The sequence below is a fragment of the Gasterosteus aculeatus genome, chromosome 20 (genome assembly GCF_964276395.1).
Source record: "Gasterosteus aculeatus chromosome 20, fGasAcu3.hap1.1, whole genome shotgun sequence".
In the NCBI taxonomy this organism is placed as follows: domain Eukaryota; kingdom Metazoa; phylum Chordata; class Actinopteri; order Perciformes; family Gasterosteidae; genus Gasterosteus; species Gasterosteus aculeatus.
The window spans coordinates 15731044-15748390 of NC_135707.1; the positions used below are offsets into that span (position 1 = coordinate 15731044).

Genomic DNA, 17347 nt, shown 5'->3' on the forward strand with positions numbered 1-17347 from the left:
AACGAGTGTTTTCTTCTGTTGGCAGCGGTTGAATTCACTAGAGCTCTGCAGGCCACGCGTAGCGATCCTATAGATGAGCCACTTTGCATTTGTGCCATCCCTTGTTTTTGATGTCTGTTAAATTGATGATAATGCCTTATTTTGTTACACCGTAGCTTCAGCGGCACAGAAACTCCTTCCTACATTAGTTTGCTTTGACTCACACAAGTTAACACTTAACACAAGGGTTTGTTCTTTTTAAATGTTCATCAGTTACTTTTAAATCCTCAGTAAACTTCATGAGATCCACTGCCACACAACAAACAGTGAAGTTACTCAGTTTTTTCACACAACTTCTTCTTTGCCACTCAAGTTTGCCTTGAATCTGGTTGCTACAGCAACAGAATCATTATGGATCTCGTCGAGGTAAAAGTGGTCTGGATTTCATAATTGTCCTTTCAGTAAAAGCTTATAAACGGATTCTGCTTTCATTCAAATGTGACGAGTACTCGTTGCATTTTCGCCTTCTTTTGCTCTCCTTTGCTTCAAAGAAATGAATAATCTTACACTTCAGGATCGGCAACAAAAGCTCGGCACCATTCGGGTTTTGTGTGTTTTTGACATCACAAAAGGACGAGAGACAAAAAGCCAGAGTTGGCCGAAGCAGTGATCAACACGTGGAGCTGAAAATAGCATTCAGTCCCTCACAGACTCGGTGACACACGCGGGCGGCTCAGCCTCATTTCCTCTACATTTGCTGATACCTAATTGACTTTGATGGAGCGAGAATGAGTTTGAGTTCAGCTCCACTGAGCAGGGGTGCCGACTGAAGATTAAAAGGTCTCCTCAAACGATACATGCAATAGAGCAGCGGTTCTCGGCCTTTTTTTTTTTCTGATGTGCCCCCGAAGAAATAGAAAAAGGTTGCCAATGTGCGTGTGCAGCATTTTAGTATTTGAAATGATGAATCATAATTTATGCAAAGCAAACATTCCCTGAAACTTCCACATCCTTAATTGAGGTCATTTTCAACTCTGGCTATTAGCTTCTCCTGTGTGCACACGTGGGCTGTCTGGTACAAAGCAAACACAAGCAAAACATGCAGAACTGATTTATTTGCTTCCAACATTTCTAGGAAATGTGTTTGCTCTTATAATTTACATAATTCTGTGCCAATAGTAACACTCAAATATTGTGTGTTCTGTTGTGGAACCACTTTTTTACTGCCTCTGAAGAGAAGGTGAACATCACGCTGTGAATGTTTGTAATCTTGTAATTACCACGGATGCGTGATTAGTGCACAGTGTGGGCAAATTGGAATTAGTTAAGAATTTTTGCTTTCCTAATTTCCGTTAAGTGAATTTCACCAAAACATAATATGTCTGCTGCTGGCAAACACAATCAAGAAGCAGCAGTGAGGTTACTGCAACAAATGAGCGTTGGCAACACTAGAAAAACTGGCCACCATTATGTCATTTTATAAAATATATATACTGTATGTATTGTGTGAGATCGGTCTTAATTAATCATTAATCATCTGGACATGCATGTTGGGATTGAGAACATAGTTATTATAGTTAGCATCCAACCTTCAGTAAGTCTGTGCTTTTCTTCCCACGATTCATGTTCAATAAAGAATTCTGATAAACGGATCTCTGATTCCAGCCTCATCTGACCAGTCGGTTTGAGGAAAACACCATGTAGCTCAATAGTTTAGAATATGGTTTAGTTATAATCTACAGCAGACATGAGACGCCTTTCATGAGGCCGAGCAACACGAGGCGCATGCAAATTACCTTTCAACAGGTACCGCATCCTCATCAACATGCACAATGTACAATTTAGCAGTAAGCTTCAGTAGTGACTTTCTGGCCTTTGCTCAGTTGGTCACACACACACACACACACACACACACGCAGTGCTTGAGGATATTGACGGGTTTGCTTTAACGTGGGTTCACACTAAATAAAGCCAATTTATAAGCACCATGACTGCTAATATTTCAATATTCACATATGACTGTCGTTGCGAGCACGAATAGACTTTTAACACCTTAAAAGGAAAGCTGTGACGATTACGTCATTTCCTGTCAGCTGCATACGTCCCAGTTTAAGACACATGAGTGTGTGGGCCGCTTGACCCTGAGAGTACAATGGAGGCGCATTAACTGGTGCCACAAGAAATCATTTGGAAGAGGCCATGGCTGCGTCAATAATAACTACACAGCAGCTTCTATCCCCCCATCGAGTGTTTACCATGTGGGATGTTTACTTGTGAATTCACGCGGCGGTCAGCCACTGACGCACAGCGCCTCTGTCATCACTAAATAATGAGCCCCCCCCCTTTGTCACAAAAGCTTCTTTTACGAAAGAGAGAAAAGGGCAAACCACTCTCCCTCTAATAGTTGTCGGGGGAGAAAGCATATTAATATAGATAAATAATGACAAGTAATAACGGTGCGCTATTTTCAGATTAAAAAAAAACAAAACAATCCATGAAGGTTGTATTAATGCAGATTTTGGGGCCGTGATCTACTGCTACTTTTCTTGCAATGCTGAAGGTTCATCCAGACAAGATTCCTGTGTGCAAAATATCAAATCACCCCTCATGTAAAAGTACTTATAACCCCAGAAAAAGACAACAATATAGTTAATTTACCAATTAACAAGAACAACAGATTAAAATGAATTCACTTTTATCCAGTTGTTTTCTTTCCAGCGTAGAGCAGCAATTCAAGTGTAACAGTTATTCCAGCACGATTACATTTGTTTTAAAAGCATTCATTAAAAACAACATTAGCATCCTCACTTATTCAAAAAAATTAAGTCTCAACTTAAGTGAAAAACTACCTGATTGACAGAACAGCAGGTATTAGAACATGACAAAATACGAAAGTACCAGTTGAGACGAGTTCTAATACACAGAATAACATTAAAACACATGAAATGACTTGTAAGAGTGCACATACAGCAGGACTCGTCCAGCTGGGAGGACATTTTGTAGTCAACGGTTGCATTCGCCTACTTTTCCCCGTTCTGACATTAGTATTTCAGCAGATCAACATTTCAAATTCAGTAGTGCACGTTGTACAGCCACTTTATCTACAATATTCAAGCACGTCTTGGAGGACTTCATCTTTTGTCACGGATGAAATGACCAGCTGAAGCTCAAGTAGAGCTTCTTTGTTCCAGAACACAGAACATAAAAAGTAATTACAAAATCCTCAGGATATTACATAATATTTTAAGAGCCATTTGCACTAAGAGATGCATCTGAATATTTTTGTTACAGTGCAAAACTAAAAATCTATAGAAATGGTTTCAGAGTAGGATGCACTTGATCATTACCTTTCAACATCCATAATGTTAACAGCTAACAACATATTCATTCATTTGAAATGTGACAATGTTAGTCGCTGCGATCCCTTATTGGATCTTTGTAACATACAGTATCTTAGTATTAATAAGAAACAACGTACCAATACATAATGTTTGAACAACTATCAGTGCTGATTTTAAGAAACATCCGTGGTTCTCAGTGTTGGTGTATCATTAGATACTTTGTTCAAGTTCTCCAGCAACCTCAGTCAAATGTATTTGTTCAAAAGCTCAGCGCTGTCCTCCACATTCAAGCGAATGCCCTTTTAGACATTAGAATTATTAATATTACTGCTGGTATTAAGTGTGTGCATTTGCGTGAACTGGCCTTTACATGTATTTCCTTAGTGTTTTTCTCGTGACCTGAGCCACATTGTTCTTGTTCTCAGTGAGTCGTGTGATGTGAACATCACGCCCTAAAACTCCAGCTCCTCTGGAAGGGCTGGAAGGGCTTCTTGAGGTTGAAGAACATGAGATGCGGTTTGAGCCGTGGGGTTTTCTCAGGTACCACAGCCGCCTTGCTTTCTTCGGTGGGAAATCGGCTGCGGTAGACTTCTGGGTACGACCTCTGGAACTGATGCGGGGAGGGTATTACAGTACATGCACACTCAACACATACCCCCCGTCCACCGCAGCTTCTTTACTCTGCTCAACATACTCAAACTCAAGTCTGTCAACATCCAGCCACGTCCTTAAAAACCCAAATGGCCCAAAACTGCATTTTCCGCAATGTTGCCAAAGATCACAGAGTCGTCCAACACTCAACTACAACTTAATATTTCACATTAACAAGGCGTACCTGTTTAAGCCTTTTCCTCTTGTCCTTGGCGGGGAGTTCTCTGTCTGCAATCAGGCCCTCCAGCAGCGCCTGCAGAGGGGTCTGGATTCCCACCACCGTCTGCCCGTCAGACTCCACCCGGCTGATCTGCTTGCAGAAGGCTGGAGATGTGCTGAAGTCTGTATCAGAACCTGCATATTTGATCTGAAGGCAGTAATGGACAGAATTAGGAATACAGGCGTGATACAAGCTGATATATGATATTCAGAACATCTGCATTTTTTTAAAACAAATAAATATCATCAGAACTATTCATGGACATCAGAACTAGTCATGGGCACTTATAACAATGTCTGATGGTAAATATATACAAATATATAAACTAATGCCAATAACCGGACGAGCCAAGCTATTACAAGCAGCATATCTTAGTATTTTTGTACATTTATTACGGATTTTGATTGTTGAGGATCCCGCCTCTCAGTAACTACTGTAGTGTTGTAATACAGGCAGCTGGTTATGCAAACACCCTCTTCAGAACTGTCTCAGGTGGATAATTAACATGAAAAAGACATAAGATATTAGGTGGGCATGGTGTTTTTAGGAATTAGCACGGCAACATATTTTCAGTCCTCTACACAGATTGGGACGTTTAAAATGAAAGCCACCACTGTCCGGCTGAAATATAAAAATCATACATATGTGAAGGACACGGTGTGAATAGTCTGTATCCTCGATATTCTGATACGCCACACAAAAGAGAAGCACATGTCAACACAACAACCTTTCATTGAGGGATGAAATGAGAAGAGCCTCTCTCACTGCATGAAGGCGATCAGCAGCCAAAGAAAACCAAGGGTTTACCTTGAAGCAGTGAGGACTAAGGCCTCAGCTTGGACATTCTTTGGTGTTTCCCATAGCAACGGATAGCAACCAGATAGGAAGACCAGGTTTCAGTGCAGCAGAGGTACTAAATATCCGATTTGATTAACACAATCAATGCTTGAACTAGATTTATGTAATTGCCTTCGTGACTTGAGACTCTCATATGGTCATACAGGGCAGTTCTGGGACATTTTCCTAATACATTTTTGCCGCAGATGGTTGAGTAACTTAAAGAAAAAGTAACCTGTCTAGGTCAATGCTATATCATTAATTTATTTTGAATTTCTAATTTCCATTAAAGATTGTCAATTAAGAGTTGGAATTAGCAGGTCAGAGGACACATCTCTACAAATGATCCACGGATTCTTGGTCCTGAAGGAACTGGAGAGGAATGGTACTGACTTGGACTCTTTTGAGGTGGGACAGGTGCTCCTCCACCTGGCAACGCAGCTTGGGAGGAGCTTGGAAGATGGTGTTGTGGTGCTCCATCATGAAGACCACCAGTTTGGTGGCGAGCAGCTCATCCAAGTCCATCTCATCCACGGAGCCCAGGACGCAGTGTGAGAACGTCTGCACCATCTGCACAAAGACCATGGACACGTTTCTGTTTCATTCCGCTCCACATGGGCACAGTCACACCACTCCGGGCTCCAATCCACATTTCTAGGAGAAGATTGTCCACCTCGTTTTGACTTCCATTAGGTAAGAGGGATTCTGGACACATATTTCCCATGGCTCCTCTCTGCCCATTGGCCTGTTTCTTTAATCTCCGTTGGGGACTGTGTCCACATTGCAAAATCCAATACAAACATACAAGAACGTATGGCAGATAAAACCTCGAAAACATTAGGTGACCACAAAAACATTTGAACACGGGAAAGACTCAAACCTGTGCAATATATTTTATAAACTGTGGAATAAAAGATAAGTGTTTATTGTTCCTTTTTTACTACAGCATATTTAGAATATTGGTTATTTTATCTTGTTTTTACTGTCTCTTGTTTGCACTTTAATCTTTGCTGCTGCAAATCCAGAGAATTTCCTCATTGCAGGAAAAATAAATGATCATCTTATCCTACACAATATTATACGTGCTATAGAGGTAGTAATACATCCGAGCAAAAAACCTGTTAGGTATGTATACCAGAGTGCGGGTAGCGATGGCGTCATTGAGTGGAGGCAGGTGGGGATTCTGGCAGACACGAGCCATTAGACGCATCAATAGCTGGAGGCGTCTCCGGCTGGCCGGCGGCAGCAGCAGACAGCTGAGCTGAAGGGCCTCAGTGGCGACTTGCTGCTCGTGCAGCAGACCTGCAGAGATACGAGCAGACGAGAGTCCTTAACCTGGGGCCAAACCCGCTGGCTGGTTACGAAATGAACCACCAGCAGCGTTTATCTGGGGCAGCGCAGGGTTATCAGCTTTCGGTGCACGCGGCGTAACACCTACTGAGAATATTGACAAAGACTTCGTATAGATGGAAAGTCAGCAGGGGTTCTTTGAGCCTCTGAAAGTAATCTGCAACTGTTCTCAGAACATCCCTCTCAAAACCCGGGTACACTGGCTGCTTGCTGTCACTTCCATTGGGCCCTGAGAGAGAAGACAACAAACAATCAGAAGTATACTGTTAATCCCAGTTAACGGGGAATATAGAGACATACAGACGCTCACTGGTGCTTTAGGTTTGATGTGTATATGCACACACACATACACACACACACACACAACGCCAAAGGAGAAAACAGCCTAGGTGTATCTTTAGCTTACAGACTGAAAGCTTCATGAGCCGTTGCAGAGATTTTACTTTTCTCTTCAGCCATTTGGAACTGCTTGCAGTCCTGGTTCCGGACGGTGACGTTTGTTTTTCTAGTGAGCTTAAAATGTATACTTACAATTGGCGAGGCATTTCATTGCTGATACCACCCAATACGGCATGTCCTCTGGAGATGAGAGTGAGGCGAGTCATGTTATATATCTTTGCAACAGAACACCAGTTTTTTTTTTAATTGTAAATTGTAAAATGCATCTTACCGGCTTTGTTCTCCAGCACCACTATTCCCGTCTTATTCACGCTGAACACATTGTGAACTATGTGCTTGCCGTTGACATGCGTAGGGTTCAAAACTCCGTCCAATGACTGCAGACCCAGCACTCTCTGTAAACTAAGACGCAGTTGGCATCAAGTATCTGGAGCAGTTGTCCCCCAACTGGGTGCAGAATCACCCTGGGGTGCATTGAGCCTTTCAATAACGTGTGAAAGACATGATTACGCTTCATGTTACAAAGAGCAAAGCTAAATGTTAGCAAAATAAATCGCTTAGTAGTAGTTGTTTCGTAGCCAATGACAACTCAACCCTTGCTAGTTGTCATAGTAACACAACTTCACACAACATCATCCCATAATAATCATCTTTGTACTTACTTCATAATCAGGTTGTACATACGCTTAACTAAAAAAAACAGATGCGGCAGCCTAAAACACTTTTGGAATCACTAAACAAACCACATGATCAGTCAAAGTGTTTAGTAAGTTATGTAGAAGGGTTACATACTGTGCAACCGTCATGGATTTCCAGATGTGGTCCACTTGCTTCGGAGTGATCTCCTTCCTTCGTAGGAGCTTGCACTCATTCACATCCCCGATAGCTACACTGTGCCTCTTGTTCCACAAATCTGAGGTCTGATTAAAAAGGAAAAAGAGACAGGAATGAAAATGTTTCAGTTCCAAATCAGGCACAGACATAAAATAAGTCAATGAATATTCATTTAAGAAATCCTACCAGGTGTGAATATTTGAAATTGTAGTTGTGTCCTTGAAATGTTGACATTAACCCAGCGGTTCAGAATGTACCTTTGGCGGTAACGGGTTACACTCTAGTTTCTGGTGTTTCTACAGTTCCTCCATAGACGCAACAGTGTTAAAAGGAATATTAAAAACACCCTCCAATATAATGCGGCCTGACACAACACAGCTGCAAAGACCTACCAGTCAAACAAAGAAACAACCACAGCAGCAGTCTGAAGAACAACTAAAAGTGAAGGAGTATTTTCTGCTGGGCTCTTGTGCTGTGCAGAATGATGGGAATTGGAACACGGTAGCTTCTTAAAATCTCTCATCTTGCCATTTGCTCCTCATTAAGTCCGCATATGCTGCCACTCTCAGAGCACAGCGTCAGTCCATGCAAGGAGCCGTAAAGTAATCCGTCTCTTTCTCACCATGACGGAAGACTTCAGGGGCGCCACGTTTTCCCGCTGAGGCAATTCCTCGTAGTCATCCCAGCGAATGAGTCTAGGAAGGTCACTGCAGTCTCTCAACACGGGCCTCGTTGGGAAAGACTTCAAGGGGGACGAGGTGGGGAACCTGGAGAGAAAGTCAACGGCGCTGCGCTCAGCCGAAAGGGAACACACTGTGTGGATGAAGCAACGATGCGTCAGCGAATGAGAGTTACAGCAAACGGCGGCCCAGCGGTACCTGTACAGCCGGCCGTTGTCTTCAAAGTCCTCCGTCCCATGGCGTCCCTTGATGTCTTCAATGACGTGGGCCTTGAGGAACTTCCTGAGCAGTTGCAGGGTCTGGTGGCGCGTCACCTCCGGCCCGAAGTTGTAGTTGCGCTGAAGCAGTTGATGCAGGTATTCCACAGCCTCGGATCCCGTGAAACTGCAATCATAGTAGCGGAAATGCGCCCAGTGCCTCTTCAGCTGCATGCCTCCACGGAAGAGTTTAATGGTTTCATTCCACTGCGGAGTAGGGAAACACATTAAGGGAGTGATCCATGGCAGTCTAATTTAAACTATGAAGATAAGGGGGGCAAAGAATTCACTGAAGCTACAACTGGTGGTTGAGCCCAGATAATAGCAGTTAAGGCATTCAACAACTTCCTATTTGCAGTGTTATGAAGGCTGCTTGAAGCAGACAGGACAGACATAATTCGGCGACGGAAAGCCATTAAAAATCAGACAACAAACTAAAGAAAATTATGCCCAATCTGGCTGGTATGCAATTTGAATGGAGCTAAATGTGTGGTAGAGAAAGACAAGTGGCCAAGAAACTGGCCTAACAAGATGCATAAAAAGGTTCTCTGCATATCGCTGCTTCTTTGAGAAAAAATGGCTTTGGCAGTTTTGATACAACACATCTACAATGTACTTGTAGCCTTTGCTTGTCCAAGAATACACCTTAATAAAGAGCATTGTTATTCCAGACAGCAGACATGCATTATACAACAGCCAAAAGGGAGAGACAGAAGCCTATAAAAGACACATAGTGTAGCAGAATAAACAGAAAAATCATAACATTAAAAAAAAAAAAAAAATCAAATGCACTGAAACTCTGTATCTCATCTTTCCGGATTATTTTCAGTAGATTCTCTTTTTGACATGTCACATCGAGAAAAAATAAATAAAACGACTGATGGCTGAATTCCATTTGGCCGCTTTGGTTTTGAGGTCCTGCTTTTGTGCCGATGGACTCTTCAGTGTGAAGCAGCTCGTGTTAACGTGTCCCATTCTTAGTGTGACATGTCAAAATGTCTGCTGTGAACCGAGGCTTACATGAGAGCTTTAAACAACACACATGTGAGGCAACACAGCAGCGTTCTTTAAAATTGGCCTTTAACATGGAAAAAGCAGACAACATCATGTACATGTGGTGTGCTTTGATTTTGCATGTTATAACAACCCCATAAACGCGCACACACACACACACACACACACGCTTGTGTAACACCTCGCATATGAGCACGGTGTGTATGACGCTTTTGCATGGAACGAAAGAACATGCGCATGATGCATTAACCCGGGATCACCGTTGGCTGTGCACTTGCTACATGTTAACAGCTTGTTGTGTAGTGTTGTCATTGGGATCATAATAAACCGCTGCAAAGACTCACAACTAACGTTAACTCAATCTAAAAAACGTGTTTGCGGTAACGTTACCGTAGTTCAGCCACTTCAGGGCACAATCTTTCATTTGTTGACTCTTCTAACACGCCTTTAATACCGCTTTACTAGTTATTAGTGAGAACAAAACGCTAGAATTCCCCGCTGGAGCAAGTGAAACAACGGTTAGCTAACTGACGTTACCATTAATTGACTTTTATGCGACTTGACTTTTTTACTTTTATACTTTTATACTTTTATGCGTTTTACGGTAAACGTTCAAGGAACGTTATGTTGTCGTTTTCGTCTGCTTACGGTGTGAATGTAGCGTTACATTAGGTAGCTAGGGCAATGAACTTATACTAAACATGAAACAAACTTTACACATTTCCTTTAGCTAAAGTTAAATTGCAGCAATAAGCTTTTCGACGTTGCTAACGTTACCGACAGACTCACCAGCTTGGTCGCTCTGTAGGGACCCGTTCCGATGACTTTACCGTCCATTCCGATGACGAAATCCCACTTCACTCGTATGAACACATGTTTAGATATATATACACATATATACGTATTACTTTTAGAAGCGTTTCACACGCTTCAGCTGTGGATGAAAAGTTGTGCTACGAGAGCAGCTTAACTCAACAGAAACGTTGCTGGCAACTGAGTTTGAATCTCCTGCGTCATTACGTCACATCATTTGAACGACGTGATTAGACAGCGAGCTGGTCACGTGACCGCGAGGAATGCGGAACGTCCGGATGGAGATTTAAGAGACAGACAATTTACCGCAAAACACACATCAACGTTCAACTGAGGTTGGTACTAGTGACACTAATAATAAACTTTTACTTCTGCAAAAAAATGAAATTGTGATACAAGCATCATATAAACACACACTATTTTAAATTCCAAATGTTGCAAATTCAAACATTTATAAGTTGGTCATAATGTCAAGGTTTTGCTCAATTTGCTGCCAATCAGTGTGCCAGTATTTTCACAATCAACCCTTCTTCGTTTTGAATTGAGAGTTGTAGTTCAGAATCATGGAAATGAAGCAATAAAAAAATATAGTCATTGCACAGTTTTTTTTATGGACTACATGTATGACAGAAGGTCTAACGATCATTTTATTACACCAAGCAATATAAAAACGGCAGAGATGACTTCAGTGGATGAATGGTGGGGTTTATAATTGAAACATTTTTTTAGAGCTGCACAGGATGATTGAGCATCCCCTTTAAAATTGCTTTAACAATGCTTTCCAAAAGTCAGTAAACCTATTTAATTATGACCCTCACAAAGAAACAGTCTGACTCAGTTAAAAAGGAATAACATCCAAATCAAACTATTTCCGTTTAATGCTCCAGAATGATGACAATAACCAATCCATCAGAGCTGCAGATACGCCAGAAGGTATTTGATGTCCCCCTAAACATTTGCTGTGATAACCAGAGCATATCAAGCTTTTCTCTGTGGGATTGCCTAAAGGGAGAAAAGTGACACAGCTATTATTTAAGTGGCAAACACAGGCGTTCCCTTTTTCTACCATTCTTCTGCAGCAATAGTGCAGAGACCGACACCTGCTTTAACACTCACACCTCAGATTGGCAAAAGAGCTACATGCCACCTTGAAATAACCTCTGACAGCAACAGCACAGATTGAGAAACGACCCAACTGTGATGTCTGACTACTCACATATTGTAGCTGCTGTAGAATAACATGTCATGTAATTTAAATGGTTTTAAAGGCAACACAACGCAAGAGAGTACAACCGCTACACAAGCGTGAGTGTTGCTTGATTGCAGCCCGAGTCAAGGCGGAAAAACACATTAGTGAAGTTCACACAGAACGTTGGTTACACTTGACAGCGAAAGGTCAAGAAACAGTGTCAAGAGAGAGACAAAAACTGTGTTTCCATTGCCGGTTCAGCCATCGGGACTAAATTTGGAGTTGCATATGGCTGAGAACCAGGGTCCATGCGTTCTTTGGATGCTCGTCTTCAGATGAGCCTTCTGGAGGTGTCATAAAGATAAATAAATTAACCTTCTCCAATAAAGGGTACCCACTTTGATAAACCCACTGACAGCCACCGTCTCCCATAGAAACCTGGTTGCAAACCATTTGCTGAAGAATGTCTACTCCCTTTGCCTCGCATCTCGTCCTTGACATTTCAGTAAAAGGGCACAGCGATAACAAGGAGAGGACAAAAGTACAGATACTGTAGGCTTCGCCAACAATGTGGGGAATCAAAGCAGCAGTGGATGGGGAGAAGTGGAAAGAGAAGGACATTGACAATATTCATGAACAATGACTCATCCGGCATCACATCGTCATTTTTGCCAGACAGGACAGAATTACAACGCGTGATGCTAATCAGACATCATCAACTGCTAGATGAGTTTACGGATCTTTTTATACAATAATAATAATAACAACAACATCAAATTCTTGATATAGAATAACTTCATTCCCCTTGGACAAACAAAAGACAAAAGTCAGAGTGAGGACAAATCTAAAATAAATTAAAATAAGGAAGGTTTGAAGGTGAGGTGGATGGTGGTTTGTGCAATACTACTTAATAAGGAGAAAATCTGTAGAATACCTAGATTGTGGACAGCTGTAGGGGTGGGACGGCCAGCTTTGCAAAATTTTACTTATTTTCTATTCCCAGCAGCTGTTAGTGCCTAGCCGGTGAGCATAATAGAGTATAGCAGCCAGAGATACAGTTATTTCACTCAAGAGTTGGTCGAGGTGAAATACAGTGAATAATGGACTAAAAATCAATAGTTTGCCAGGGATAAAACCTCAAACTAATCATACTGGCACTGAAAAAACCCCAATCTATTTGCAAAGGAGTTCGCAATATTAAATGGAGAGTAAAAAGATCCCCATAAAGCATATGAATGTTGTATTCGCAACTTGCTTCCACCGTCGCCTAGTAGCAAAAACATAAGCTACTGCAGACTGTGAGAAGATTTCAAAAGGTGTGAAATTGAAGACAGCCATGTGTTGGTGTGAAATCCATGGTCGGCTCAGTGTTTCTATCTGCATGTTGTTGTTTCTCTTCTCAAGCCTTCACTTGTCTGTGGGAGGACTCCTCGACCCGCCACCTTTTCAAAAGGAACTTTGTTGAGATCCGAGACACGTTTACAGCTTAGCCAACATTTGCCCAGTGACATAAATAGGAGCTTTCTCCTATTTCATTAACTGTGGTGCCAACACATCTCCCCTATGTCTCGTAAGGAAAACAAATGTCCTCATTGACCTATTCAGCAGAGACTAAATGACTTTGTATACAAATTAGCTCTTATTTTTCAAACAATTGTTCCTATTGACTCCAGCATTGTGCATTATTACATCAAAGTAAATACCGCAAAAATACACATCTGCACACGCTCAAAGGTCACTGCTCCATACATCATAATCATAGAGTATAAAAGGAAATGAATGTTTGCATTTAAGATTAAAATTCAACATTTTAACAGAAAAATAGGTTTGATTGACAGAGCCTTAAATTGACATACAGTGCAAATCAGTGGAACCATCGATTTCATCTCCTTTTTAAAGCAACTATACACTTTTTTCTTTTGGTGCAGTGGAGTAGAAACAATCCAACAGCCTCGTCATGGATCATTGTGTTTGGTTTTATTGAGGATACCTGGGGCTGTACCTCTAAAAACGTTGCACCCCGAGGGTGCATTGCCCGCTGATTTATGGTGCGTGCATCAAGCAAAAAGTGTAAGCTAGAAATACATCAAATAATGAAGTCTTTTGCCTGACTTATTGGGACGATTTTGTGAAAGATTTCATACAGTAAATAAATATTGAAAAATATCAAACAACTCGTATTGTGACTATTGTGGGGATAAGTAATGACCTGGAAAGGATACAAGTATTTCAATCAATACGGAACCGGGCAAAATCATGAACCATCACTTAAAGGGTTTTTCGACAAACCGTGAAGGCGGCAGAAATAACATCCTAACAAGCAGCTACAGTGAGCCATGCGGAGAACACACCCATCAGTCACCAGCAAAGGAAGCTTCCTACTCATGTCACTTATCACTCTGCAGGTGGGAGAGGACCAGAGTCTTCATACCAAATAGTAAATGAACTGGATTTTCATAAGACGGTGGAAACATGACTCGCTCATTGCCACAAATTTCACGACATCCTATTTTCTTTTCACCGGTTTTCTAACTGTCATGTCATCCAGCCAATGAAGGCTCCCCAACTGGGATTTGTGGATGATCCAAATGATTACATGTTGAATAAAGAAGCATAATCACAAACTCTTTATAAAGTTGGACAAGACTTTGGTGAGCGGTGCCATGAACTCGCAGCGTACTGATGGCAATTGTCCCAGCAATTTGAAGATGTGACTAGGCCATCAGCTGGAGATGTGGTTAAAGGTCTGTTAAAAGGCATAGTTCATTTCCTCTCAGGACACTCCAACAGTTCAGAAAATGGAACAAAATGGACTTTGACAGCATGAGTGGAGAGGGAGTGGGGGAGAACCCTTCGCTCTAGCCCCAATTCCAGTGATAGCCCAGGCTTTCACCACTTTAACATTAGCTCAATACTCGTGCCTGGAAAAAGGGGCTTTGATTTTTGTGGAGAGGGCCAGAGGTAATGATAACGGGTACTTTCATCCACCTATCAAAATGTCATCAACCAAATTGTCAGCAAAATAGGGGAACAATGTTCACTTCCGATTTTTGCCATCAGAACTTCTCTTGACATTCAGTCCCCAGTGTGGGAGGAGAAAATAATTACCTCTGAAGCTCAACGGTATCGTTCTGTTAATCTATGAAAGTCTGGGATGCAACAAGAAATGAAGGAGTGATGTAATTACCGGTGGTCATGAAGTAATTTGTAAGAAGTAAGAAGAAAAATCGAGTGGTTCAGTTTCAGTTTGGCCTTCCTGTCACTGCAGAGCCTCATTCAGCTCAAAATGTTGATTAGAGAAAATTGATGGTCAAATTAACAACTCTAATGACGGCGGTGATGTGTGTCGGTCTACCAAAACGGGATTTTGTAATGAGTGGGGAAATATCCAATTGGAACAGGATGGCAATGTCATCATCTTTGTTTCTTCCTGGCCACATGCAACATGAAGGAGACAAATTCCCCTGAAACCGTAGTGATGATGACTAATGGGACAAACACTGTGAATATCCTTAAACAAGCTTGTACTTGACTAACATTAGATGCACGGTCTTGGATGGCAAGTGCTACCGTCCAATAAACTACACTGACATTACCAAGAAAGAGGTTGCGGTAATTTCATCCGGCTGTCCTGTAGGTGTAGGTTACAAAATCTGGGCGTGGGGTGGAGCACCTGTGAATGAGCCACAACTAATCTCCATGAAGGTCTTGTAATACCATTCATACCGGAGCTTTTGGTTCCCTTCAGCCTTTGGAAGTGCGATTGTTTCTGTCATGTCCTCAGCATGATTGAAGGATCGAGGAGGGCTCATATTCATCGTGCTACAGCAGAGCAAGCTTTGGTTGTCCATTTTCAGAAAACACATGAAAAGAATCCATTTCTACAGAGCAGCGTAACATTTCTTATTAGGAAGCAAGGTGAGGGGTAACCGTCTTTTCTGATCACACTAAACTCAAAAAGGTCCCTGGATAAGATGAGTGGATTGATGCTTGCGTGAAATTACAGCACATCTCCTGTAAACCTGTATGCTGTAATTATAAAGTGATGTGAAATCAGCTAATAGAAATAGAACACAATACCTGTGATAGCATGTCAAAATATGATAAAGCATTCATATAAACATTGTTATGTGATGGAAGGATAATTTATATATTAAGACTTGTTGTATAGTGACTTCCATAAATTAATAAAACCAGTGACATTCAACAACTTCATCCTAATGTGTCAGTATCCAAAATCAATATATAACATTTGGGTATGAAAACTTCAAAGCAGGCCCCCATTTTCCCTGTGAATGTTATTTTTAAATCAACGCGTTATTGATTCGTGTGTTAAAGTAATCCTGCGTTTCAATGTTGAAATAGTGTCAGCTAGTCAGTTTTGAAGAGAATGAAGAAAATGTGGCCTACTTTACAAGCAAACTTTAGCTATTGTGACTGAGTGAGCACAGCCAACACTGGGAGGAGAGAGGCAGCTGTGCAAACCTTTTGCAAAATAGGATTTTGGCAACATGTCATCTGGCCTTTGGATGTACTTACAGATTTCAAAAATAAATAGTGCACCCATTTGCTGTGAGAGATACATTTTCACCTCTGAGTGATTTGCCACACTACAGGCCATTACTTTGACAATATAAATCATAAACCTACTAAAATGAGTTTGCTGCTATTGTCATGGTCAACATATTGGCATGATTGGCGTTAGCATTTAACTTGACGCACATAATCTGTGTTCTCTTTGGTTTAAACTCTCTTGCTGTTGTTCCTTGTATGTAAAAATCTCAAAATCTTGGGCTCTCTACTTAATCCGGATTGGATTTGAATAGCTCTATAATATTTCATAGATTGTTGTCTTGCTCATGACAATTAGAATCAACTGATACAGCAACTGCATGATGATGAATTAATCACAATACCCTGTGGAGTTTGTAGCAATCAGCAGCAATCTAAATATTTAGTTAGTCATTTAGTTATTCTCACAGCAGTTATTTAAATAATTGATGGTTACATTAGTGAGAAGCTTTTTCTTCCCTGACGTTTTCTTTCAAATATGAATATGCATGCTGCTCAGTTGTATGCGTACATATGCATCCGTGTGTGCTTTGGGGAGTTTTTCCTGTAGCGATGTGATGATTTCAGGACGGGGGACGTCACATGTGTACAGACTATAAAGCCCTATGAGGCAAATTTATAATTTGTGATTTTGAGCTGTACAAAATTAGATGAATTGATTTGTCCTTCAATCTTGTTCGGGGGATCGAGACACAAAGTAAATGCTCAAGTACAAGTACGTCACGAATAAATCATCTCCAACATTAATCTGGTCATTATATTCACAGTCTGTAATATCAAACTTCCTTGGCTGTAAACGATCTGCATGTTAAGTCAACAGAATAACCATAACCCTTTATGAAACACCTTGACTCCATTTCTGATGCTGTTCCCCACACCGCCGCTCTATTAGAACCATTAAGTAGAATTAGGCCAATCCTAATTGAAATCCTGTCTTCTTTCTTAGGGACACTTGTTGTCATGGAAACAGGGCAGCTTTACACTACCTGGTAGGCATGGTTCAGAGTTGATTAGGTCTAATCAGGTGGACGGTCTGCAGTGCATTTCTCTGACTCTCCAGTCAGACACAACAGTGATCTAATGGGTACCGCAGATTAGCTCTATAGGTGCTTCAACCGGCCTATTGGGGATATATTTGGTTTTGAAAGTGCTAAATACAAGATTGCGATCAATTCTATGGTCTGTCGCCTTCTATTGGCGATATCGACACG

General features: G+C 41.4%; 1 protein-coding gene across 1 annotated transcript; it reads right to left on the bottom strand.

Moving 5' to 3' along the window:
- Positions 1-2657: 2657 nt before the first annotated feature.
- LOC120810667 (DEP domain-containing protein 1B) lies at positions 2658-10613 on the bottom strand. The gene is made up of 11 exons (XM_040165425.2): positions 10352-10613; positions 8490-8755; positions 8234-8378; positions 7570-7697; positions 7049-7179; positions 6910-6957; positions 6467-6607; positions 6164-6330; positions 5422-5598; positions 4156-4338; positions 2658-3930 (listed from the first exon to the last, which is right to left on the bottom strand). Exons 1-11 carry the CDS (start codon positions 10397-10399, stop codon positions 3766-3768), a joined length of 1599 nt encoding a protein of 532 aa, XP_040021359.2. The 5' UTR covers positions 10400-10613; the 3' UTR covers positions 2658-3765.
- Positions 10614-17347: the final 6734 nt, after the last annotated feature.

Bases quoted from the DNA above. Each gene is read 5' to 3' on its own strand.
- LOC120810667 (XM_040165425.2), bottom strand. From the start codon at position 10,399: ATGGACGGTAAAGTCATCGGAACGGGTCCCTACAGAGCGACCAAGCTG. The intron at 6,608-6,909 runs GTAAGTATACAT...CTTCTCTCTCAG, and splicing joins AATGAAATGCCTCGCCAATT to GGCCCAATGGAAGTGACAGC. The intron at 3,931-4,155 runs GTACGCCTTGTT...TCCCCGCATCAG, and splicing joins AGAGGAAAAGGCTTAAACAG to TTCCAGAGGTCGTACCCAGA.